Here is a 27,627-nt window from a genome sequence, read left to right as displayed (position 1 = left end):
GCCACACCAGAAACTGACTGTTACTTTTGATCTTGACCCCCCCTTTGTTCATGGACACATTATTGCATTTCTGTTAGTCACATGTCTGTGGAACTTGTTCAGTTTATGTCTCAGTTGTTGAATCTTATGTTCATACAAATATTTACACGTTAAGTTTGCTGAAAATAAACGTAGTTGACAGTGAGAGGACGTTTCTTTTTTTGCTGAGATATAAATACAGTTAATGTCAGAAGTTTACATACACAACGGCTGTCGTCGGAATGAGACCAAAGCGCAGCGTGGAAAGTGTTCATGATTTAATGTTTAAAAAAAACACTCAAACAAAATTATAAAAAGTGAAAACGAACGCGCCCAGTTCTGTCAGGAAAAAAACCTAAACAGAAAACAACATCCCACAAAACCCAAATGGAAAATGACAACTTATATATGATCCCCAATTAGAGACAAAGATAGACAGCTGCCTCTGATTGGGAACCACACTAACATAGAAATAAGGAAACTAGAATGCCCACCCTAGTCACACCCTGACCTAACCAAAATAGAGAATAAAAACCTTTCTATGGCCAGGGTGTGACATACACTTAGGTTGGAGTCATTAAAACTAGTTTTTCAACCACTCCACACATTTCTTGTTAACTATAGTTTTGGCAAGTCTGTTAGGACATCTACTTTGTGCATGACACAAGTATTTTATCCAACAATTGTTTACAGACAGATTATTTCACTTATAATTTACTGTATCACAATTCCAGTGGGTCAGAAGTTTACATACACTAAGTTGACTGTGCCTTTAAACAGCTAGGAAAATTCCAGAAAATGATGTCATGGCTTTAGAAGCTTCTGATAGGCTAATTGACATCCTTTGAGTCAATCGGAGGTGTACCAGTGGATGTATTTCAAGGCCTACCTTCAAACTCAGTGCCTCTTTGCTTGACATCATGTGAAAATCAAAAGAAATCAGCCAAGACCCCCAAATGGTGAACCTCCACAAGTCTGGTTCATCCTTGGGAGCAATTTCCAAACGCCTGAAGGTACCACGTTCATCTTTACAAACAATAGTACACAAGTATAAACACCATGGGACCACGCAGCCGTCATACCGCTCATACCGTCATACTGTCTCCTAGAGACAGAACGCGTCTGTCATGTGAAAAGTGCAAATCAATCCCAGAACAACAGCAAAGGACCTTGTGAAGATGCTGGGGGAAACAGTTTTTTATTGTACCTTTATTTAACCAGGTAGGCTAGTTGAGAACTTCTCATTTGCAACTGCGACCTGGCCAAGATAAAGCATAGCAATTCGACACGTACAACAACACAGAGTTACACATGGAATAAACAAAACATAGTCAATAATACAGTAGAACAAAAAGAAAACAAAAAGTCTATATACAGTGAGTGCAAATGAGGTAAGATAAGGGAGTTAAGGCAATAAATAGGCCATGGTGGCAAAGTAATTACAATATAGCAATTAAAACACTGGAATGGTAGATGTGCAGAAGATGAATGTGCAAGTAGAGATACTGGGGTGCAAAGGAGCAAGATAAATAAATAAATATAGAATGGGGATGAGGTAGGTAGATAGATGGGCTGTTTACAGATGGGCTATGTACAGGTGCAGGTAGTTTGACAGCTGGTGCTTAAAACTAGTGAGGGAGATATGAGTATCCAGCTTCAGAGATTTTTGCAGTTCGTTCCAGTCATTGGCAGCAGAGAACTGGAAGGAAAGACAACCAAAGGAGGAATTGGCTTTGGGGGTGACCAGTGAGATATACCTGCTGGAGTGCGTGCTACGAGTGGGTGCTGCTATGGTGACCAGCGAGCTGAGATAAGGTGGGGCTTTACCTAGCAGAGACTTGTAGATAACCTGTAGCCAGTGGGTTTGGCGACGAGTATGAAGCGAGGGCCAGCCAACGAGAGAGCGTACAGATCGCAATGGTGGGTAGTGTATGGGGCTTTGGTGACAAAACGGATGGCACTGTGATAGACTGCATCCAGTTTGTTGAGTAGAGTGTTGGAGGCAATATTATAGATGACATCCCGGAAGTTAAGGATCGGTAGGATGGTCAGTTTTACGAGGGTATGTTTGGCAGCATGAGTGAAGGATGTTTTGTTGTGATATAGGAAGCCAATTCTATATTTCATTTTGGATTGGAGATGCTTAATGTGAGTCTGGAAGGAGAGTTTACAGTCTAACCAGACACCTAGGTATTTGTAGTTGTCCACGTATTCTAAGTCAGAGCCGTCCAGAGTAGTGATGCTGGACGGGCGAGCAGGTGCGGGCAGTGATCGGTTGAATAGCATGTATTTAGTTTTACTTGCGTTTAAGAGCAGTTGGAGGCCACGGAAGGAGAGTTGTATGGCATTGAAGCTCGTCTGGAGATTTGTTAATACAGTGGCCAGAAGTATACAGAATGGTGTCGTCTGCGTAGAGGTGTATCAGAGAATCACCAGCAGCAAGAGCGACATCATTGATGTATACAGAGAAGACAGTTGGCCTGAGGATTGAACCCTGTGGCACCCCCATAGAGACTGCCAGAGGTCCGGACAACAGGCCCTCCGATTTGACACACTGAACTCTGTCTGAGAAGTAGTTGGTGAACCAGGCGAGGCAATAATTTGAGAAACCAAGGCTGTCGAGTCTGCCAATAAGAATGTGGTGATTGACAGAGTCGAAAGCCTTGGCCAGGTCGATGAATACGGCTGCACAGTAATGTCTCTTATCGATGGCGGTTATGATGTCGTTTAGGACCTTGAGCGTGGCTGAGGTGCACCCATGACCAGCTCTGAAACCAGATTGTATAGAGGAGAAGGTACGGTGGGATTCGAAATGATCGGTAATCTGTTTGATAACTTGGCTTTCGAAGACCTTAGAAAGACAGGGTAGGATAGATATAGGTCTGTAGCAGTTTGGGTCAAGAGTGTCTCCCCCTTTGAAGAGGGGGATGACCGCGGCAGCTTTCCAATCTTTGGGAATCTCAGACGACACGAAAGAGAGGTTGAACAGGCTAGTAATAGGGGTTGCAACAATTTCGGCAGATGATTTTAGAAATAGAGGGTCCAGTTTATCTAGCCCAACTGATTTGTAGGGGTCCAGATTTTGCCGCTCTTTCAGAACATCAGCTATCTGGATTTGGGTGAAGGAGAAATGGTGGGGGCTTTGGCGGGTTGCTGTGGAGGGTGCCGGGCAGTTGATCGGGGTAGGGGTATCTAGGTGGAAAGCATGGCCAGCCGTAGAGAAATGCTTATTGAAATTCTCAATTATAGTGGATTTATCAGTGGTGACAGTGTTTCCTAGCCTCAGAGCAGTGGGCAGCTGGGAGGAGGTGCTCTTATTCTCCATGGACTTTACAGTGTCCCAGAACTTTGAGTTAGTACTACAGGATGCAAATTTCTGTTTGAAAAAGCTAGCCTTAGCTTTCCTAACTGCCTGTGTATATTTGTTCCTAACTTCCCTGAAAAGTTGCATATCACCGGGGCTGTTCGATGCTAATGCAGAACGCCATAGGATGTTTTTGTGCTGGTCAAGGGCAGACAGGTCTGGAGTGAACCAAGGACTATATCTATTCCTAGTTCTAAATTTTTTGAATGGGCATGCTTATTTAAGATGGTGAGGAAGGCACTTTTAAAGAATAGCCAAGCATCATCTACTGACGGGATGAGGTCAATGTCATTCCAGGATACCCCGGCCAGGTCGATTAGAAAGGCCTGCTCGCGGGTACAAAAATATCTATATCCACAGTAAAACGAGTCCTATAACGACATAACCTGAAAGGCCGCTCAGCAAGGAAGAAGCCACTGCTCTAAAACCGCCATAAAAAAGCCAGACTACGGTTTGCAACTGCACATGGGGACAAAGACCGTACTTTTTGGAGAAATGTCCTCTGGTCTGATGAAACAAAAATAGAACTGTTTGGCCATAATGACCATTGTTATGTTTGGAGGGAAAAGGGGGAGGCTTGCAAGCCGAAGAACACCATCCCAACCGTGAAGCACGGGGGTGGCAGCATCATGTTGTGGTGGTTCTTTGCTGCAGGAGGGACTGGTGCACTTCACAAAATAGATGGCATATGTGGAAGGAAAAATGTGGATATATTGAAGCAACATCAAGACATCAGTCAGGAAGTTAAAGCTTGGTCGAAAATGTGTCTTCCAAATGGACAATGACCCCAAGCACACTTCCAAAGTTGTGGCATAATGGCTTTAGGACAACAAAATCAAGGTATTGGAGTGGCCATCACAAAGCCCTGACCTCAATCCTATAGAACATTTGTGGGCAGAACTGAAAAAGCGTGTGCGAGCAAGGAGGCCTACAAACCTGACTCGGTTACACCAGCTCTGTCAGGAGAATTGGGCCAAAATTCACCCAACTTATTGTGGGAAGCTTGTGGAAGGCTACCCAAAACATTTGACCCTAGTTAAACAATTTAAAGGCAATGCTACCAAATACTAATTGAGTGTATGTAAACTTCTGACCCACTGGGAATGTGATGAAAGAAATAAAAGCTGAAATACATAATTCCATCTACTATTATTCTGACATTTCACGTTCTTAAAATAAAGTGTTGATCCTAACTGACCTAAGACAGGGAATTTTTACTAGGATTAAATGTCAGGAATTGTGAAACTGAGATTAAATGTATTTGGCTAAGGTGTATGTAAACTTCCGACTTGAACTGTATATGCACAAACACACACACTTTTTTTTTTTAAATGTGTAATTTATTACTCCTGTTGACAGCACTGTATGAGCAGAGAAAAATACTTCCCTGTCAACAGCACCCCCAACCTAAAACATCTTCCAGCGGCCATGAACCTACGCAGAACATGTTGACAAACAGATTAAAAGGTTAATAACGTCACCTTCTGTGCAGAGCCCTCGCTCCTTGCATCATGATCTCTGGTAGATAAAGTATAATTGATGACCGGATCAGGAAATCCGTTCAGGGTAGAAATACTCTGATGAATCTTCAGAGGATAAGAGCTCTATGATAAAAGACTTAACGTTTCTAGAAAAGGAAGAGGATTTATTTTTGTTCTCATTATAAAAAGTGTGTTTTGGAAAACCACAACCGGATTAAAACCAACAATGTGCAATGCTACTCTGAGGGGATAACATACCGGAATCTAGACACCGGAATTACAGTCCCTGGGCTGTGAATCTGGGATATGGCTCTCTCCAGACACAGAGAATAGATAGATTTATGATTTGGGATAGAGCTGGAACTCTGTGTAAATATCAATGGTTCAGGATATGACATACTATACTACTCAAGGTGCCAACCAGCCACATAGAACCAACCCACATTTGGCTTTTTAAAGAGACAGGGACCAAAGCACAGAAAATATCAGATTTAACACAGAAGCTGCATTGAAAAGGCATTAGGCCTGGCCCCCATCATCATCATCATCACAGTGATAAGTAGCTCACAGAGTGGGTAGAGCCAGAGCTGCATCGTTCACTTCCCACCCCTCCCATCTCTGTCCAATCAGACGATAGCATCAAAGGCATTTAGAATGTTCATTTTGTTCTTCAGTATAAAAAGGTGAAAAATTTAAACATTTCAAAGAAAACAAATAAAATGTGTTCAAATCTGTCTGAACCATTTGGTATAGGTCAATTCCTTTGTTCAGCCCACTCTGAACAGAGCTTAATTCCTATTTCACAAAAATGACATTATCATCAATATGAAAGGACGAATCACAAATGAGGTTTGTGTGTCAGGTCAGAGGTTACCTCCCCCCAGATCCATCAAAGACTGGCAGAGGATATCACTCACACAGTTAGCATGTTAGCGGCTAAAGGGTCAGTCTATGTATTTCCTATGGGAGAGAGAACACATAACTCTTGGGGTGAATTCACCCCTTATAGCCTAGACCCGTGGCAGTTCCACTGCATCTGTTAATAGACTATATAAAGTACATAAGACACCATTTATCCATAAACCCGCATACCAGTACACAGAAACAAGAGGCAGTCCTGCAGTTCATAACCATTCCTTTGTAAAAAAAAAAAAATGAACCACCCTTCACGGACACCCAGACAAATATTACACTTTAAAAAAACAAACATTGTCCTTTGTATTTTTTTTTTCAATTATAAAACATTTCATCACTTGACAGTACAGGTACACACAGACAAAGCACTCTCACATGGAGAACACTCCCACCCCCTGTACATACACAGACACACAAGTCACATTCCTCTCAGTGTGTGTGTGGATGAATGTGTATCATCGTGGCTTGGGGGGTGGGAGTGAGACTGTTTATGGATCAGAGCCAGAGGTCTTCTGGGAGAATGAGTTTTTAATACTGTCAGTGTGTTAGTGTAATTTAGGTGACGGAAGTACGACTCCGCAAAAGACAGGGAACCAATCGGGGGACCCCTTGTTTCCCCTATAAAGGTTATACATAAGCTTACCACCTGTATAGTGCAGTTCAATGTCCTATTGAGATTGACAACCACACAAAGATCAGTGTCCGCAATAATACCGTATGTGACTGGTCCTGCTTCCTCTGTAGCCACCATCTGATTGGTCAGTCTTGGTTTCCTGTAATTTGTACTGTAGTGGCACACTGGCATCGATTTCCCTCAAGGAGTTCTGCCCAAACTCCAAAAGACAGAGAGGGGGAGAGACACGAGGGTGGTGGGTGTAAGGCTACATTGTAAACACCGCCCCATTTAATCTATCGCTATGACAACGTCACAAAGTCCCAAGCTCGGTGTGGGTGGTGCCAAACCCACAGTGTGAGGGGGACAAACTCAGACTTGGTGGAGCCTAGCTTAACATGGGAGGAGTCTAGCTTAGTGTGGGAGGAGCATGCGTTCCAGGGCACACTGCAGGTGCTCCCAGTTCTTCCAGATGACCGCCAGTAGGGACAAACCCACGCAGGTGAGCGCCAGGTGCACGCGGCTCCGCAAGAGGGGCGCGGTGAACTTGGCCGCCGTGGAAACGCACACCAGGATCACCGTGACGATGGCCAGCATGATGTTAATGCATCTCCCTAGCAGCACCTTGACGTCTGTGTTCTCCACCTGTACCGTCTGCTGCTGCTGCTGCTGGAGCTCCAGCTTAGAGACACGCGTCTGACATGACTCCAGAGCCTCCTGTAAACACAGAAAAACACCCGCATTCAGTTAACCTTTGACACACAGGCTTAGATAAAGTTACTGACTATATACAGCTTAGATAGATTTGCAGAGGGCATGTTTGTAGATGTGTGTGTGTGTGTACATACCTGGATGTCTCTAGCTCTCTCGTAGGCCTGGTAAGCCACCTTCTCTTCGATGCTGGCCAGCTCCTGCTTCAGGTTACTGGTCTCATGCTGGTGCAACTCTGTCAGGTCATTTAACTGGTCCTCTAACCGCTCAAACCTATTAGGGAGAGGGAGAAAGGAAGGGGGAATAGAGAGAGAAGAGGAGGGGGGATTGAGAGAGAGAAGGGGAGAGAGAATGATGAGTCTTATTATTGAATGCACAGCTTAAATTCCAAAGCAAACCTGTGTGTCCATCTCTTCCTTCACCAATGTGTGTATGGAGGATGTTGTTGGTGCGTCTGTATGGAGGATGTTGTTGGTGCGTCTGTATGGAGGATGTTGTTGGTGCGTCCGCATGGAGGATGTTGTTGGTGCGCCCGCATGGAGGATGTTGTTGGTGCGTCCGCATGGAGGATGTTGTTGGTGCGCCCGCATGGAGGATGTTGTTGGTGCGTCCGCATGGAGGATGTTGTTGGTGCGTCTGTATGGAGGATGTTGTTGGTGCGTCTACATGGAGGATGTTGTTGGTGCGTCTGTATGGAGGATGTTGTTGGTGCGTCTACATGGAGGATGTTGTTGGTGCGTCTACATGGAGGATGTTGTTGGTGCGTCTGCATGGAGGATGTTGTTGGTGCGTCTACATGGAGGATGTTGTTGGTGCGTCTACATGGAGGATGTTGTTGGTGCGTCCGGGATTTGCAGCGATGAGACAAGACTGTAACTACTACCAATTGGATACCACGAAATTGGGGAGATAAAGGGTTGGTGCGTCTGCATGGAGGATGTTGTTGGTGCGTCTACATGGAGGATGTTGTTGGTGCGTCTACATGGAGGATGTTGTTGGTGCGTCCGCATGGAGGATGTTGTTGGTGCGTCTACATGGAGGATGTTGATGGTGCGTCTGCATGGAGGATGTTGATGGTGCGTCCGTATGGAGGATGTTGTTAGTGGATGTTGTTGGTGCGTCTACATGGAGGATGTTGTTGGTGCATCTACATGGAGGATGTTGATGGTGCGTCTGCATGGAGGATGTTGTTGGTGCGTCTGTATGGAGGATGTTGTTGGTGCGTCCGTATGGAGGATGTTGTTGGTGCGTCCGCATGGAGGATGTTGTTGGTGCGTCCGCATGGAGGATGTTGTTGGTGCGTCCGCATGGAGGATGTTGTTGGTGCGTCCGCATGGAGGATGTTGTTGGTGCGTCCGCATGGAGGATGTTGTTGGTGCGTCCGCATGGAGGATGTTGTTGGTGCGTCCGCATGGAGGATGTTGTTGGTGCGTCCGCATGGAGGATGTTGTTGGTACGTCCGTATGGAGGATGTTGTTGGTACGTCTGTATGGAGGATGTTGTTGGTACGTCTGTATGGAGGATGTTGTTGGTACGTCTGTATGGAGGATGTTGTTGGTACGTCTGTATGGAGGATGTTGTTGGTACGTCTGTATGGAGGAAGACTCATGGGCAGAAGTGTCTGAAAGATTAGGTTCTTTTTTTTCATTCTTTTTTTTCACCCCTTTATCTCCCCAATTTCGTGGTATCCAATTGGTAGTAGTTACAGTCTTGTCTCATCGCTGCAAATCCCGTACGGACTCGGGAGAGGCGAAGGTCGAGAGCCATGCGTCCTCCGAAATACAACCCAACCAAGCCGCACTGCTTCTTGAGACAGCGCCCATCCAACCCGGAAGCCAGCCGCACCAATGTGTCGGAGGAAACACCATACACCTGGCGACCGTGTCAACGTGCACTGCGCCCGGCCTGCCACAGGAGTCGCTAGTGCGCGATGAGACAACGATATCCCTGCCGGCCAAACCCCCCCCCTAACCTTGACTACGCTGGGCCAATTGTGCGCCGCCCCATGGATCTCCTGGTCTCGGCCGGCTGCGACAGAGCCTGAACTTGAACCCAGAAACTCTAGTGGCACAGGGATCTCACAGAGCCTGGACTTGAACCCAGAATCTCTAGTGGCACATGGGTCTCCCGGTCGCGGCCGGCTGCGACAGAGCCTGGACTTGAACCCAGAATCTCTAGTGGCACAGCTAGCACTGCGATGCAGCGCCTTAGACCACTGCGCCACTCGGGAGGCCCCAGATTAGGTTATTTTATACCCAGAAATGAGGGTGTGTTTGTGCTTGCTTGCTGTATTGATGTGTGTGTGTGTGGGTCTGTGTCTGTATATGTGTGTGTTTGTCATTGTGTCTGCACCAACCTGTATCTCTCTTCCTGCAGCGTCTGTGTGATGAAGCTGTAGTCACTCTTGAACTGGCTTTTCAGTGACCCCATGTCCTCGGCCAGCTGTGCCTGGGCCTCCCTAATCTCCCTGACCTCCTCCAGCACCTCCCCCAGCCTCCCCTGAGAGTCCGACCTCCCCGGCCCACCCCCTGACCCCAACCCCGACCCCCCCGCTGGGTTCCCGTTGGAGTCTGCCGACACAGAGGTCCCCGTGGAACATTCATCGTCGCTGGGGTACTTGGCCTTAGCAATCGTGGTGGCGCTGCCGCTCAGCGCCCGGGCCCCGGCTCCGCCTTCCGCCTGGAGCCCCGCCCCCGTCTCCATGGAGCTCTTCATGTGGGCGATGTTGTCGGCACTGCCGAACTTGTTGCGGATGAGGTTGGCGAACTCCCGCGACTTGTTGAAGAAGAAGGGGGGCGAGAGGGAGACCCCGGGGCCGATGGTCTTGACCTTGTCCATTGCCGGGTTGCGCACGCTGGCCGAGCTGACGTCCCGCAGGCTGCCGTCCTTTTGGCCCTCCTTGCCCCCCTCCCCCCGGGAATCCCTGGGCGGGTGCTTGGCCCCGTTGGCCTCCTCCTTCATACGGCGATGGTACTGCTCCAGCTTCCTCTGCAGCTGGGCGATGCTGTGGGCAGACTTCTGGTTCTTCTTCTCAAACACCTGGCAGACCCACAGCAGAGGCAAAGGGTCAAATTAAAAGATACTGCTATAATTGCGGCATTTTCTTTAAAAAGTGGCTTGTAAACATTCAGCGCGCTTGGCAGATGAAGTTATGTAGCATCATAAAAGGAGAAATCGGTGGGATGTAATTGGACTGACCTGCCGTATGCGTGTCACCTGCTGCTTGTCAGCGTTGTTCACCAGTTTGAGGTACTCTGCCACGTTCTGGTCCCTGGCTGTCTGTTCCACCTTGATCTGCTCTGTCACCTTGGGGGAGATCAATGAGTCAACACAGAGACTAACATGGGCCCGTGCTCTTGCTCTCTCTTTCTCCCTCTCACACACACACTCACCTTGAGTATCTTCTGCTGCAGGCTGTCGATGGCCAGACGGCCCTTAGTGAAGTCCAGGCCCACGCCCCCCTCGCCCCCGTCAGACACCAGGTTGGACTCAGAGCCCCCCCGCCGCATCGGTACCGGGAGGCTGAGGATGTTGTTACCATCGCTGCCGCGCTCCGCCTAGACACACACAGAGAGACACACACACATAGACACACACGTAAGATATTGAGAATGTCACTTCAAAGAGAATGTTGTCAATTCAATGTACACTACAGTAAATGACTCATGCATGTATGATAGGACAGTATGAGCTCAGCCAAGTTTATGGTAAATCTCATAGCAACGTATAGTTAGTAAGATAGATATTGATCATTTTATTGAGGTGTAATTGTTTTATCACACTGTAATACACTGTCATCATAATCTCATCTCTTGTAATGTAAACACAAGCTCAATTTCTAGGACTGACTGACTGTCTGACTGACTGTGCACGTGTGCCTGCATGCGCACATTCTTGCGTGGCCGTGTGCCTGTGTGCACGTGTGTCAGTCTGTGCGCCCTCTAACCCATTCCCCAGTCTGTGCGCCCTCTAACCCATTCCCCAGTCTGTGCGCCCTCTAACCCATTCCCCAGTCTGTGCGCCCTCTAACCCATTCCCCAGTCTGTGCGCCCTCTAACCCATTCCCCAGTCTGTGCGCCCTCTAACCCATTCCCCAGTCTGTGCGCCCTCTAACCCATTCCCCAGTCTGTGCGCCCTCTAACCCATTCCCCAGTCTGTGCGCCCTCTAACCCATTCCCCAGTCTGTGCGCCCTCTAACCCATTCCCCAGTCTGTGCGCCCTCTAACCCATTCCCCAGTCTGTGCGCCCTCTAACCCATTCCCCAGTCTGTGCGCCCTCTAACCCATTCCCCAGTCTGTGCGCCCTCTAACCCATTCCCCAGTCTGTGCGCCCTCTAACCCATTCCGGCCTTGAGAAAAATAACTGGATAGGAGGATAGAGGACACAAGATGTATGAAACAGAGAGCTCTAAGTCTCCTCTCTCTGCAGACTTTGATGGCTGTACTGAGTGGCTAGAGAAGTTCGTAGCCTCTGGGTTTACAGGCGCAGCCTCTGATGCAGAAACGGCTTTGACTGTTAACTACAGGGACAGAGGATGATTACGTAATAAACCAACCTGATATGCCTTCAGTACAACTGGACTGTCTGTATGTAACCTGACTATATAACTACACTGTTACCTTGGCAGCCAGAAAACAAAGCCAACACACACACAGACACATAACCACACACACAAGGCATAGCCAGCTTGTCCTCATCTATATTTTACAGGGCAGAGTCAGGGCCCCTTCTCATGTCCAACAGTAACTGATGAGATTAACAAAACAGGCACAGCAGCTTTAGCCTACTGGTTCACACATCACACCCTACTCTTTCACACATACACAGTCTCTCTCTCAGATTCCCCACACCTCTCCCTCCCTCCATCCTCATATTCCCCACACCTCTCCCTCCCTCCATCCTCAGATTCCCCACACCTCTCCCTCCCTCCATCCTCAGATTCCCCACACCTCTCCCTCCCTCCATCCTCAGATTCCCCACACCTCTCCCTCCCTCCATCCTCAGATTCCCCACACCTCTCCCTCCCTCCATCCTCAGATTCCCCACACCCCTCCCTCCTTCCCTCCATCCTCAGATTCCCCACACAACTCTCTCTCTCTCTCTCTGTCAGTCAGTCAGTCAGTGGCAGTTAACTAGGTCACAAACACTATCCTGTAGCACTCGGGCCCAGGGCACAGATGGCCCCACCAGTCCATAACCAGGCTATTCTGCCTGGGTTAGAACCTACACCCACACACACATTATTGAGTCAGCGTGGCCAGAGAATTAGCTGACCCTTTTTGATTTTTATTTTACTAGGCAAGTCAGTTAAATAAGAACAAATTCTTATTTACAATGACGGCCTAGGAACAGTGGGTTAACTGCCTTGTTATGGGGCAGAACGAAAGATTTTTACCTTGTCAGCTCGGTGGTTTGATCAAGCAAACTTTCGGTTACTGGCACAACGCTCTAACCACTAGGCTATCTGTTGCCCCGACAGGCTACCCTTACATGACCCCAACAAGCCTGAGGGATGAGGAACAGCAATCGCTGACATGTCGTCTGTCCAGTCTATCACACACAGTACACACCACTTCCTGCCCACCTCATCTAATCTGGGAGATGGGGGAGATTCAAGTATGGTAACTAACAGTTCTGTGGTGTCTCAGCCAGTATTCCAAACAAGAACAGGGTGGAAACTAAGTCTGAGAAAGGGAAGAGACACACACACACACTATATGTCACAAATCTACATATGGGGTGTCCACCTGGCCGTACTGCTGCTCCAGTTTCAATTGTTCTGACTGCGGCCATGGAACACTGACCTGTTCACCGGATGTGCTACCTGTCCCAGACCTGCTGTTTGCAACTCTCTAGAGACAGCAGGAGCGGTAGAAATACTCTTAATGATCGGCTATGAAAAGCCAACTGACATTTACTCCTGAGGTGCTGACTTGTTGCACCCTCGACAACTACTGTGATTATTATTATTTGACCATGCTGGTCATTTATGAACATCTTGGCCATGTTCTGTTATAATCTCCACCCGGCACAGCCAGAAGAGGACTGGCCACCCCTCATAGCCTGGTTCCTCTCTAGGTTTCTTCCTAGGTTTTGGCCTTTCTAGGGAGTTTTTCCTAGCCACCGTGCTTCTACACCTGCATTGCTTGCTGTTTGGGGTTTTAGGCTGAGTTTCTGTACGGCACTGAGATATCAGCTGATGTAAGAAGGGCTATATAAGTACATTTGATTTGATTTGTGTTGACTGTCCCCGGGCCAGTGCTGAACTCAGGTCAGTATTTGTCCTCCAAACTGGGCTGGTATTAAAGCCAGATTACAATTTCACATTTTTGTGCAGATGGGCGCGCGCACACACACACACGCACACACACACACACACCCGCCTGTGCCCTCTCCCTCTCTACTCTGTCTAAACACCCAACTGAAAAAGAACACAACACACACTGCAACACAACACAACATGATGAGGCAGACACACTGCAACACAACATGATGAGGCAGACACACTGCCTGGAGAGAAATATTTGTTAGTTGTAGCGTTGTGTTCTATGTAGGCCAGAGCTGCTCAGTGTGTTTCACACAGTCACACACATCTGAACAACGTCTCGGTACAGGAAATCGCAGTATGACCTCGCCTGAGGGACAATACACACCGGCATCGATGTACTGGATTTTTTCATAAAACGAACACAAATCAGAACAGAAGAAAAGCCAGAAACAAAGTCATTGTCTGAAGATGAACAGTTCTAGAAGAGGCTTCAGTTGGTATGGAATTCATGACCAAGAGGTCATGAATTAGGATGTAGGTTATCAAACCCATTTGATAGGCCTAGCCCTAGCTACCATGGATCGGTCATATCAGTAGAAGGACGATTCCACGTCAGCGGGAGCAGAGTATTTCCTGTAGATCTTTGACAAAAAAATGACAAGTAAATCTAGTTGTATATCACCTTGTAACACACCAAAATGTGGAAAAAGTCAAGCAGTGTGAATACTTTCTGAATACACTGTATCTGTCTAAAAAGTCACACAGATAAGTGTGTGTGTGTGTGTGTGTGTGTGTGTGTGTGTCTGAATGAGCTGATGATTGAGTAGAAGTAGAGATGGAGAGTTGTAAAGAAAGACAGGTTGAGAGTCAGTGGATGAGTGAAGAAGCCGTCTTGACGTGTTTGTATTCTGTGGGTTATAGCCTATAGCCTGGCTGATCTAACCCAGATAGGACTAACATCAATTCATACATCAACCATTCAAATTTATTTTGTTCCCATAGAAACTAATATTCACACACCACCATTAATAGGCGATCCATTCTGACCCACATCAGACTGCAGCACACACACTCTAAACCATTTGTGTGTGTGTGTGTGTGTGTGTGTGTGTGTGTGTGTGTGTGTGTGTGTGTGTGTGTGTGTGTGTGAGAGTGTGTGTGAGAGAGAGAGAGCCTGGGAGGGAGAACGTCACAATGAGATTCGTGTTCAAATAAAGGGATTTGGTTTAAAGAGATGAGACGTTAAAAACTATCCCCCCCGAGCCGTCACTCACAGGAAGTGACCTCACAGTGGACCCGTCATGACCCCGCCAGCCATTCTACAACAGCATTACCCAACAGCCTAATCACTACGATCTAGGACATCACCTCTGGTTCTTACACAACCTGCCCACCAGCCACCTACAGTATCCATACTTGAATCTGACACTGAGAAATCCACATAGCAGATCAGAGGGCAAGGTGGAGATACTACCATATTGCTTACTGTAGTGTATAGCAGAACTTCCCAACTCTTTCCAATCTAGATGAAGTGCTAATGGACTACTATGGGTATAGGGCTTGTCTGTGGACTGCAGGGCCAGACAGGGTTTATACACTCCGTAGTGTTGAGTGTGATACAGACTAGCCTATCCTTGGTGATTTATAGCACAGCCTCCTAAAATACTGGAGAGGCCAGGCTCACTGCATCATTCTGTCAACCTGTGGCCTTGCAAATCACAGCACAGAATAACTGTGTTGCAAACCTACTCAACCTGCAAAACAATATATCGACCATTTAGCAGTTAAGACCAGAACACTGCTCCCTCCATCTGCTACCAAAAAGACCTGAAATAGGACTTTAAATGTTTTGATGTCTATATTTTCTTAAGCACTGAATCATTGACGGTCCGAGACTGTCTGGTAATTGTTCTGGTTGGGGGTATATATAAATCATTAATTCCTGTCGTGTATTCATCCCCCTCTGGGCTACTAGTCTTCCTCTCCTCTGCTCCCACTTCCCACCCAGGCCTGTTCTAACTCCACTGTCTACTAGCCTACTGTTTGTCTGGTCATTGTTTTGAACTGTTCTGCCTGCTGTGCTGCCTCTTAGCCTGGCTAGCATTGGGAATGAGAAGAGGTCCCCAGACCGATGCTCGACTTGGACAGGAGCTCAGCGGAGCTGGATATCTTAAGGTGAATGCACCAATTTGTAAGTCGCTCTGGGTAAGAGCGTCTGCTAAATGACTTAAATGTAAATGTAATGAGTACCAGTACTTTAAATGTTCTACTGCTTGAGCTCGTGTTCCTCTTATTGAATATTAGCGAAAAAGTACTGTGGAGCTCCTGCGCCGAAATATAAACAGTACCTGCACAAAATGAGTACCGGAACCTATTTCAGTCCAAGTCAAGCAATGCCACAGACTCGCCTGGTATGATTAAATAACAGTTTTTAAGGGCTGGAAATATTTAGTTGGTTGCTGGTCTGAGTGTGTGTGATGTGAAATTGAAGTGAAGTGTTTGAAGTGCAGCCAGCCAGAGCTCCAGGCTCTATGGGGGAAAGGGGAGCAGTAGGGACTGTGTACCCAGGGAGGGCAGCCTACTCTGGGGCAGACGAGCTATCAGGCTCCCTTGGGCTCCTACGCAGAAGGTTGTGCTATTTCCACTGGGACGGATGCAACATTAAACAAACACACACTGCGCAAACAAACGCCCCCCCCCCCACACACACACACACACAGACAGTAGCCACACCCCCAAGCGTATATCTGCATAGCATAATCCAGTTTAGTGTGAAATGGTAGTTGATGAGTCGATTTGAGCAGAACCGGGTTTTGACCAGATCCCAGACCCAACCAAATGGATTCGCTCTGCAGTCCGCAAACCAGCACACACTTCAGGGAGAAACCCCCCCCCCCCCACACACACACACACACACACATACTTCAGGGAGAACCTCCCACCCCACACACACACACACTTCAGGGGGGGGGGGGGGGAACTGTGATCTGTCAACTCAGCCCTACTCTCAGAAACAGGCGAAACAGAACACTCTCTCTCTCTCTATGTGTATGTTTGTGCAGCAGCAGCAGCTTTACCTTTGGTTTTACACTCAACGAGCACTCACACACACTTACTAGTAAATCAGGTCAACCCCTGGGCTGGGCTAATATAGGGCTGGGCTCCGGCAGTTAAACATACCTGGGTTACAGCTACATGCCCTGACCTGCAGTGCATACACTACACACACAGAGTGAATGCAGGTAACACAGGACAGGATAGCCACAGACTGTACCACATGATGGAAGAGTGTTTATGGTATTTATACTACACTGAGCTGCTCTCCTCTTGCCCACTCCCCTGTGTATGAGTGGAGAGAATCACCACTTGGACTTCTATATAACCAGCTCAGCACTGAAGTGACAGAGGATTAGGACGTGTGACTGTGTGTGTCAGGGAGTCATCCCTCCCGGGAAGCAGACTTTCTTTGACAATGTTCCAGCAGAGAGAACAAGAAAGAGAACGGGAAAACAAGAGAACGAGAAAGAAAACAAGAAAGAGAACGAGAAAACAAGAGAATGAGAGAGACGGTGAGAAATAGAGATCAAAGTATGAAAGCCCATTCCTAAGCTAGAGATAACAAACTCCTCCAGTTTCTCTCAGTCTTGTTAAGTGTACAGATAAATGATGAGCCTTTAGCGGGCCTGCAGTGGAACACATCACCCCAGAGGTCTCATTAGCACCGACTTGGACGCATCCCGGAGAGGAGTGTGTGTGTCGAATTAATAATTTAGGGTGGTTTAAAACCTAATAAAGTGACCCTGCTAACAGGCCCCGAGCAAGTAGAGCACAGCCCTCAATATCTCACTGCTAAGGGCCAAGTACATTAACACACACTCGTATAGAGGGTAGAGTCCCCAAAGCCAGGCCAAGGACGGGGTCAGCACTCAGATGGAGGGAGATGGAGAGAATGTCATGAGAGAGAGAGAATATGTCATGAGAGAGAGAGAATATGTCATGAGAGAGAGAGAGAGAGAAAAGAGAGAGAAAGTGTAACGGTATTCCTCCTCCTCTACAACCAAAGAGGAGGAGTAGTGATTGAACCAAGGCGCAGCGGGTTGTGATGACATAATTTTAATAAAACAAGACGGGAAAAACACGAAACGAAACCACTTGAAATAATTAACAAAATAACAAAACAAATGTAGACAAACCTGAACTATACGAACTTACATATAACACTAAGAACGCATGAACAGGGAAAATAGACTACACAAAAGGAACGATGTACAAACAAACCGAACAGTCCCATATGGTGCGACAAACACTGACACAGGAGACAACCACCCACAATAAACACTGTGAAACAACCTACCTAAATATGACTCTCAATTAGAGGAAACGCCAAACACCTGCCTCTAACTGAGAGCCATACCAGGCAACCCTTAAACCAACATAGAAACAGAAAACATAGAATGCCCACCCAAACTCACGTCCTGACCAACTAACACATACAACAAACTAACAGAAATAGGTCAGGAACGTGACATAATCACCCCCTTAAGGTGCGAACTCCGGGCGCACCAGCACAAAGTTTAGGGGAGGGTCTGGGTGGGCATCTGACCACGGTGGTGGCTCAGGCTCAGGACGAGGTCCCCACCCCACCATAGTCAATCCCAGTTTGCTAATCCCCCTCAGAATGACCACCCCTCTCTTCCACCCACCTAATATAGGCAACACAAAATAAAGGGACAGCTCCGGAACAAGGTAGCTCAGGACATAGAGGTAGGTGAGAATAGAGAGGTAGGTGAGAATAGAGAGGTAGGTGAGAATAGAGAGGTAGGTGAGAATAGAGAGGTAGGTGAGAATAGAGAGGTAGATCAGGATAGAGAGGTAGCTCAGGATAGAGGGGCAGCTCATGACTGGCTGACGGCTCTGGACGCTCATGGCTGGCTGACGGCTCTGGACGCTCATGGCTGGCTGACGGCTCTGGACGCTCATGGCTGGCTGACGGCTCTGGACGCTCATGGCTGGCTGACGGCTCTGGACGCTCATGGCTGGCTGACGGCTCTGGACGCTCATGGCTGGCTGACGGCTCTGGACGCTCATGGCTGGCTGACGGCTCTGGACGCTCATGGCTGGCTGACGGCTCTGGACGCTCATGGCTGGCTGACGGCTCTGGACGCTCATGGCTGGCTGACGGCTCTGGACGCTCATGGCTGGCTGACGGCTCTGGACGCTCATGGCTGGCTGACGGCTCTGGACGCTCATGGCTGGCTGACGGCTCTGGACGCTCATGGCTGGCTGACGGCTCTGGACGCTCATGGCTGGCTGACGGCTCTGGACGCTCATGGCTGGCTGACGGCTCTGGACGCTCATGGCTCGCTGACGGCTCTGGACGCTCATGGCTCGCTGACGGCTCTGGACGCTCATGGCTGGCTGACGGCTCTGGACGCTCATGGCTGGCTGACGGCTCTGGACGCTCATGGCTGGCTGACGGCTCTGGACGCTCATGGCTGGCTGGCGGCTCTGGACGCTCATGGCTGGCTGGCGGCTCTGGCAGATCCTGTCTGGCTGGCGGCTCTGGCAGATCCTGTCTGGCTGGCGGCTCTGGCAGATCCTGTCTGGCTGGCGGCTCTGGCAGATCCTGTCTGGCTGGCGGCTCTGGCAGATCCTGTCTGGCTGGCGGCTCTGGCAGATCCTGTCTGGCTGGCGGCTCTGGCAGATCCTGTCTGGCTGGCGGCTCTGGCAGATCCTGTCTGGCTGGCGGCTCTGGCAGATCCTGTCTGGCTGGCGGCTCTGGCAGATCCTGTCTGGCTGGCGGCTCTGGCAGATCCTGTCTGGCTGGCGGCTCTGGCAGATCCTGTCTGGCTGGCGGCTCTGGCAGATCCTGTCTGGCTGGCGGCTCTGGCAGATCCTGTCTGGCTGGCGGCTCTGGCAGATCCTGTCTGGCTGGCGGCTCTGGCAGATCCTGTCTGGCTGGCGGCTCTGGCAGATCCTGTCTGGCTGGCGGCTCTGGCAGATCCTGTCTGGCTGGCGGCTCTGGCAGATCCTGTCTGGCTGGCGGCTCTGGCAGATCCTGTCTGGCTGGCGGCTCTGGCAGATCCTGTCTGGCTGGCGACTCTGGCAGATCCTGTCTGGCTGGCGACTCTGGCAGATCCTGTCTGGCTGGCGACTCTGGCAGATCCTGTCTGGCTGGCGACTCTGGCAGATCCTGTCTGGCTGGCGACTCTGGCAGATCCTGTCTGGCTGGCGACTCTGGCAGATCCTGTCTGGCTGGCGACTCTGGCAGATCCTGTCTGGCTGGCGACTCTGGCAGATCCTGTCTGGCTGGCGACTCTGGCAGATCCTGTCTGGTTGGCGACTCTGGCAGATCCTGTCTGGTTGGCGACTCTGGCAGATCCTGTCTGGTTGGCGACTCTGGCAGATCCTGTCTGGTTGGCGACTCTGGCAGATCCTGTCTGGTTGGCGACTCTGGCAGATCCTGTCTGGTTGGCGACTCTGGCAGATCCTGTCTGGTTGGCGACTCTGGCAGATCCTGTCTGGTTGGCGACTCTGGCAGATCCTGTCTGGTTGGCGACTCTGGCAGATCCTGTCTGGTTGGCGACTCTGGCAGATCCTGTCTGGTTGGCGACTCTGGCAGATCCTGTCTGGTTGGCGACTCTGGCAGATCCTGTCTGGTTGGCGACTCTGGCAGATCCTGTCTGGTTGGCGACTCTGGCAGATCCTGTCTGGTTGGCGACTCTGGCAGATCCTGTCTGGTTGGCGACTCTGGCAGATCCTGTCTGGTTGGCGACTCTGGCAGATCCTGTCTGGTTGGCGACTCTGGCAGATCCTGTCTGGTTGGCGACTCTGGCAGATCCTGTCTGGTTGGCGACTCTGGCAGATCCTGTCTGGTTGGCGACTCTGGCAGATCCTGTCTGGTTGGCGACTCTGGCAGATCCTGTCTGGTTGGCGACTCTGGCAGATCCTGACTGACTAACGGCTCTGACGGCTCGGGACAGACGGGCGGCTCTAATGGCTCGGGACAGACGGATGGCTCAGACGGCGCTGGGGAGACGGATGGCTCAGACGGCGCTGGGGAGACGGATGGCTCAGACGGCGCTGGGGAGACGGATGGCTCAGACGGCGCTGGGGAGACGGATGGCTCAGACGGCGCTGGGGAGACGGATGGCTCAGACGGCGCTGGGGAGACGGATGGCTCAGACGGCGCTGGGGAGACGGATGGCTCAGACGGCGCTGGGGAGACGGATGGCTCAGACGGCGCTGGGGAGACGGATGGCTCAGACGGCGCTGGGGAGCTGGGGAGACGGATGGCTCAGAACAAAACAAATGTAGACAAACCTGAACTATACGAACTTGCATTTAACACTAAGAACGCATGAACAGGGAAAATAGACTACACAAAAGGAACGATGTACAAACAAACCGAACAGTCCCGTATGGTGCGACAAACACTGACACAGGAGACAACCACCCACAACGAACACTGTGAAACAACCTACCTAAATATGACTCTCAATTAGAGGAAACGCCAAACACCTGCCTCTAATTGAGAGCCATACCAGGCAACCCTTAAACCAACATAGAAACAGAAAACATAGAATGCCCACCCAAACTCACGTCCTGACCAACTAACACATACAACAAACTAACAGAAATAGGTCAGGAACGTGACAGAGAGAGAGAGAAAAAAGAGAGAGATCCTAGAAAAATCAATAGACTGTTAAGGGCCCAGTGCGGTCAAAAACAAGATTTTCCTGTTTTATATTTATTTCCAAACTATGAGGTTGGAATAATACTGAAAATTATTATTAATGTCCTTTTAGTGTAAGAGCTGTTTGAAAAGACCGCCTGATATTTCAGCCTGTTTTGGTGGGATGGAGTTTTGGCCTGACATGACATCACCAAGCGGTAATTAGTTAATAGACCAATAAGAAAGAATTCCAAACCGCTCTGCCAATAAAAGCTCATTTTCAGTTTTCCCCTCCCCAGAATTTGTTGGGGGGGGGGGGCAATTTGAATTGAAAATAATCACAGTAAGGTATTTAATTGTTACCCAGAAATGAGTTGATATTGAGATGAAATGGCTGCACTGGATAACAACATAGACACGGACTAATTAAAACACTGGCGGATAAATAAGGCTACACAGTACACAGACATCGAACAACACACATTCACAAATCCGGGAACACACACTACTCCTGTAACATATGGGAGAGGTAAGGCTGGGAAGAAAATGTGTATATGTACATGGTGTCTGTCTGAGTGTACGTAGTGTTTGTCTGTGTGTACGTGGTGTTTGTCTGTGTGTACGTGGTGTCTGTCTGTGTGTACGTGGTGTCTGTCTGTGTGTACGTGGTGTCTGTCTGTGTGTATGTGGTGTCTGTCTGTGTGTACGTGGTGTCTGTCTGTGTGTACGTGGTGTCTGTCTGTGTGTACGTGGTGTCTGTCTGTGTGTACGTGGTGTTTGTCTGTGTGTACGTGGTGTTTGTCTGTGTGTACGTGGTGTCTGTCTGTGTGTACGTGGTGTCTGTCTGTGTGTACGTGGTGTCTGTCTGTGTGTACGTGGTGTCTGTATGTGTGTACGTGGTGTCTGTCTGTGTGTATGTGTGTGAGGCCAGAACCTCCTCATCAAAAAAAGCCTGAAAAGATGTAATCCTCTCCTTTCTGTAATCTGACATTTAATCTCTTTTTTAACCCCAGAGCCAAGATTACCCAGCAGCCACCACCCTCAACACACTCTTTTAGATGGAGAGAGAAGGATGAGCACATAGAGATGGAGAGAGAGGTGGGTGAGGATAAAGAGAGAGAGAGAGAGAGATGGCTATAAAAAGAGAAAGTAGTGAGGGATGGATAGAGTAGGAGAAGAGTTGAAGAAGTGTAGCAGTGTAATCCTGTTGTAACGTGTCTTAACTCTACAGGGTTCAATCAGAGAGAGAACCCTGAGGCCTGGGGTTTTATACTGAGATTGTCATCAGACGCTTTAGCAGCCAACACACACAGTGCTCAATCACACTCCTCACACAGACAAGTATGTTCACTATCCTTTTGGAGAAAGACAGTGGGAGTGAGAAAGTTGAAGAAAGAGAGAGAAAGAAAGAAAGAGCAACAGGTAGTAGCAAAGCTGCATTCCACACCTCACACAACACAGACCCTCCATGGCAGGCACAGGACACACACACGCACACACACACACACACACACACACACACACACGTGTCAGAGTTCTTAGGAAAGCAGTTTACCGACTAGGCGTCCACATCTGAAAATGTGCCAGTGGAACCAACAGGCAGATAATTGATCTAGCTTGCTCTCTTTAACACACACACGCCACTCCCCTGTGTGTTACGTAATCTACACTGATCTAGTCAACTCAATCTGTGAGCCTGGCTGTGTGTGTGTATGGTACAGTAACTGAATAGTACTGAATGTGTTTGTAGGTACAGTAGATTTCACACTCACACTCTAATCTAGCAGAAGTAGCTCGCTGATAGGAACCAGTAAGCCTGTGTGTGTGTGTGTGTGTGTGTGTGTGTGTGTGTGTGTGTGTGTGTGTGTGTGTGTGTGTGTGTGTGTGTGTGTGTGTGTGTGTGTGTGTGTGTGTGTGTGTGTGTGTGTGTAGCAGTGGAGGCTGCTGAGGGGAGGACGGCTCATAATAATGGCTGGAACGGAGTGTAATGGATGGAAACCATTTGTTTGAAACCATTCCATTTACTCCATTCCAGCCATTATTATGAGCCGTCCTCCCCTCAGCAGCCTCCACTGGTGTGAATAGGCTGTGTGTGCACCCACACACGTGCAGTCAGCAGGCTAGTGTTTAATGCTTTATAATGTGACAGCTGGGCTGTATGGACATTAAATTTAGTCAATATTATGGTCGGCAACAATTTGCATCATCACACAAGCTTCTACAGGTGGAGATTGGTCACATAACGACTGACTAAAAAGATCCAGTCAGCTCTGAGCCTGTGGTATAATATGTTAAGACAGCTGTGTGATACAGAAAATCATTTGGATGAGTGAGTGTGTGTTAATCCGAGGCTGTGTTACTCACTATACCCGGCATCTCTGTTAGTTTGTCAGTCCACTGTAGGCTTAGCTCACTCTCAATCACTAATCCAACACACACACACACGGAGAAGGGAAGAGAGAGGGATAGAGAGAAATTCCTAAAAAGATGTGCCAACTAGTATTCTGCCAACCTGGTCCCAGATATGTATAGCTTCAGCTAAGTCTTCTGACTATCGAGAGGAGAGGAGAGGAGAGGAGACAGGCCACTAGCTAGTAGCTAGTTTAGTGCATTAAATCAAACCCCTGTTTGCTCTGACTAGATTCCCTCTTCATCTCTTCCTCCTCCAACACGCCACTCTGCCTGAGGACACACACGCTCTCTCTCTCGGGTCGATGGCTATAACTCTGTCCTCATTCCCAGAAAGGTCCTAGCCCAAAGACCATGGATAACCCATATCCTACCCACCAACACACACAACTCAGGGCGAGTCCATGAATATGGTACAAACAGACAGACAGAGAGAGAGAGAACAGTTGATGTCACAGAGACAGGATAAAGAGAGAGGGAGAGAGAGACAGAACAGTTGATGTCACAGAGACAGAATAAAGAGAGAGGGAGAGAGAGACAGCCTTCACTATGGTGAATCACTAAAACAATACAGAAATACACTACGGAAAAAGAAAGAACAGCACGTCAGAAATCAGCTCAATGTAATTGAAGACTCCATAGACTCTAACCAATTCTGGGAAAATTGGAAAACACTAAACAAACAACAACACGAAGAATTATCTATCCAAAATGGAGATGTATGGGTAAACCACTTCTCCAATCTTTTTGTCTCTATAACAAAGAATAAAGAGCAAAAACATATACATGATCAAATACAAATCCTAGAATCAACTATTAAAGACTACCAGAACCCACTGGATTCTCCAATTACCTTGAATGAGTTACAGGACAAAATAAAAACCCTCCAACCCAAAAAGGCCTGTGGTGTTGATGGTATCCTTAATGAAATGATCAAATATACAGACAACAAATTCCAATTGGCTATACTAAAACTCTTTAACATCGTCCTTAGCTCTGGCATCTTCCCCAATATTTGGAACCAAGGACTGATCACCCCAATCCACAAAAGTGGAGACAAATTTGACCCCAATAACTACCGTGGAATATGCGTCAACAGTAACCTTGGGAAAATCCTCTGCATTATCATTAACAGCAGACTCGTACATTTCCTCAATGAAAACAATGTACTGAGCAAATGTCAAATTGGCTTTTTACCAAATTACCGTACAACAGACCATGTATTCACCCTACACACCCTAATTGACAACCAAACAAACCAAAACAAAGGCAAAGTCTTCTCATGCTTTGTTGATTTCAAAAAAGCCTTCGACTCAATTTGGCATGAGGGTCTGCTATACAAATTGATGGAAAGTGGTGTTGGGGGTAAAACATACGACATTATAAAATCCATGTACACAAGCAACAAGTGTGCGGTTAAAATTGGCAAAAAACACACACATTTCTTCACACAGGGTCGTGGGGTGAGACAGGAATGCAGCTTAAGCCCCACCCTCTTCAACATATATATCAATGAATTGGCGCGGGCACTAGAACAGTCTGCAGCACCCGGTCTCACCCTACTAGAATCCGAAGTCAAATGTCTACTGTTTGCTGATGATCTGGTGCTTCTGTCACCAACCAAGGAGGGCCTACAGCAGCACCTAGATCTTCTGCACAGATTCTGTCAGACCTGGGCCCTGACAGTAAATCTCAGTAAGACCAAAATAATGGTGTTCCAAAAAAGGTCCAGTCACCAGGACCACAAATTCCATCTTGACACCGTTGCCCTAGAGCACACAAAAAACTATACATACCTCGGCCTAAACATCAGCACCACAGGTAACTTCCACAAAGCTGTGAACGATCTGAGAGACAAGGCAAGAAGGGCCTTCTATGCCATCAAAAGGAACATAAATTTCAACATACCAATTAGGATCTGGCTAAAAATACTTGAATCAGTCACAGAGCCCATTGCCCTTTATGGTTGTGAGGTCTGGGGTCCGCTCACCAACCAAGATTTCACAAAATGGGACAAACACCAAATTGAGACTCTGCATGCAGAATTCTGCAAAAATATCCTGTGTACAACGTAGAACACCAAATAATGCATGCAGAGCAGAATTAGGCCGATACCCACTAATTATCAAAATCCAGAAAAGAGACGTTAAATTCTACAACCACCTAAAAGGAAGCGATTCCCAAACCTTCCATAACAAAGCCATCACCTACAGAGAGATGAACCTGGAGAAGAGTCCCCTAAGCAAGCTGGTCCTAGGGCTCTGTTCACAAACACAAACACACCCCACAGAGCCCCAGGACAACAGCACAATTAGACCCAACCAAATCATGAGAAAACAAAAAGATAATTACTTGACACATTGGAAAGAATTAACAAAAAAACAGAGCAAACTATAATGCTATTTGGCCCTAAACAGAGAGTACACAGTGGCAGAATACCTGACCACTGTGACTGACCCAAACTTAAGGAAAGCTTTGACTATGTACAGACTCAGTGAGCATAGCCTTGCTATTGAGAAAGGCCGCCGTAGGCAGACATGGCTCTCAAGAGAAGACAGGCTATGTGCACACTGCCCACAAAATGAGGTGGAAACTGAGCTGCACTTCCTGACCTCCTGCCCAATGTATGACCATATTAGAGAGACATATTTCCCTCAGATTACACAGATCCACAAAGAATTTGAAAACAAATCCAATTTTGATAAACTCCCATATCTACTGGGAGAAATTCCACAGTGTGCCATCACAGCAGCAAGATTTGTGACCTGTTGCCACAAGAAAAGGGCAACCAGTGAAGAACAAACACCATTGTAAATACAACCCATATTTATGCTTATTTATTTTAACTTGTGTGCTTTAACCATTTGTACATTGTTACAACACTGTATATATATAATATAACATTTGTAATGTCTTTATTGTTTTGAAACTTCTGTATGTGTAATGTTTACTGTTAATTTGTATTGTTTATTTCACTTTTGTATAATATCTACCTCACTTGCTTTGGCAATGTTAACATGTTTCCCATGCCAATAAAGCCCCTTGAATTGAATTGAATTGAGAGGGACGGAACAGTTGATGTCACAGAGACAGGATAAAGAGAGAGAGAGAGAGACAGAACAGTTGATGTCACAGAGACAGGATAAAGAGAGAGAGAGAGAACAGTTGATGTCACAGAGACAGGATAAAGAGAGAGGGAGAGAAAGACAGAAGGGTTGATGTCACAGAGACAGGATAAAGAGAGAGGGAGAGAGAGACAGAAGGGTTGATGTCACAGAGACAGGATAAAGAGAGAGAGAGAGACAGAACAGTTGATGTCACAGAGACAGGATAAAGAGAGAGGGAGAGAAAGACAGAAGGGTTGATGTCACAGAGACAGGATAAAGAGAGAGAGAGACAGAACAGTTGATGTCACAGAGACAGGATAAGGAGAGAGGGAGAGAGAGAGAACAGTTGATGTCACAGAGACAGGATAAAGAGCGAGGGAGAGAGAGACAGAACAGTTGATGTCACAGAGACAGGATAAAGAGAGAGAGAGACAGAACAGTTGATGTCACAGAGACAGGATAAAGAGAGAGGGAGAGAGAGAGAACAGTTGATGTCACAGTGACAGGATAAAGAGAGAGGGAAAGAGAGACAGAACAGTTGATGTCACAGAGACAGGATAAAGAGAGAGGGAGAGAGAGAGAACAGTTGATGTCACAGAGACAGGATAAAGAGAGGGAGAGAGAGAGACAGAACAGTTGATGTCACAGAGACAGGATAAAGAGAGAGAGAGAGAGAGAGAGACAGAACAGTTGATGTCACAGAGACAGGATAAAGAGAGAGGGAGAGAGAGACAGAACAGTTGATGTCACAGAGACAGGATAAAGAGAGAGGGAGAGAGAGACATAACAGTTGATGTCACAGAGACAGGATAAAGAGAGAGAGAGAGAGAGAGAGAGAACAGTTGATGTCACAGAGACAGGATAAAGAGAGGGAGAGAGAAGCTTTAGAGCAACACCCCCAAAGTGATAAATGCCTTTGAGCAGAGACATCAGAGAGGAGGAGAGAAGGGAAGAGAGAGAGAGGGAGAGAATGGGGAGCATAGTAAGAGATATCAGCAGCAAAGCCTGTATAAGATTGGGGGGTGGGGAAGGGGTGAGACTTCTGTGGTTGCCCTGACAACAGAAG

General features: G+C 47.8%; 1 protein-coding gene across 4 annotated transcripts in view; it reads right to left on the bottom strand.

Moving 5' to 3' along the window:
• Positions 1-1,184: 1,184 nt before the first annotated feature.
• Positions 1,185-27,627, bottom strand: part of LOC129865033 (transmembrane and coiled-coil domain protein 3-like) — a 45,363-nt gene continuing 18,920 nt past the window's right edge. For all 4 annotated transcript variants that reach the window (XM_055937441.1, XM_055937440.1, XM_055937442.1 and 1 more), the window contains exons 2-6: positions 10,495-10,659; positions 10,301-10,408; positions 9,459-10,141; positions 7,240-7,375; positions 1,185-7,108 (exon numbers count right to left, since the gene is read on the bottom strand). In XM_055937441.1, coding sequence (XP_055793416.1) covers positions 6,806-7,108; positions 7,240-7,375; positions 9,459-10,141; positions 10,301-10,408; positions 10,495-10,659 — 1,395 coding nt within the window. In that variant the 3' untranslated portion in view covers positions 1,185-6,805. The remainder of the gene's footprint in view (positions 7,109-7,239; positions 7,376-9,458; positions 10,142-10,300; positions 10,409-10,494; positions 10,660-27,627) is intronic.

The sequence above is a fragment of the Salvelinus fontinalis genome, chromosome 11, assembly GCF_029448725.1.
Source record: "Salvelinus fontinalis isolate EN_2023a chromosome 11, ASM2944872v1, whole genome shotgun sequence".
In the NCBI taxonomy this organism is placed as follows: Eukaryota; Metazoa; Chordata; class Actinopteri; order Salmoniformes; family Salmonidae; genus Salvelinus; species Salvelinus fontinalis.
Note: the sequence above shows the minus strand (reverse complement) of the source record. Positions and strands in the feature narration are given on the sequence as shown.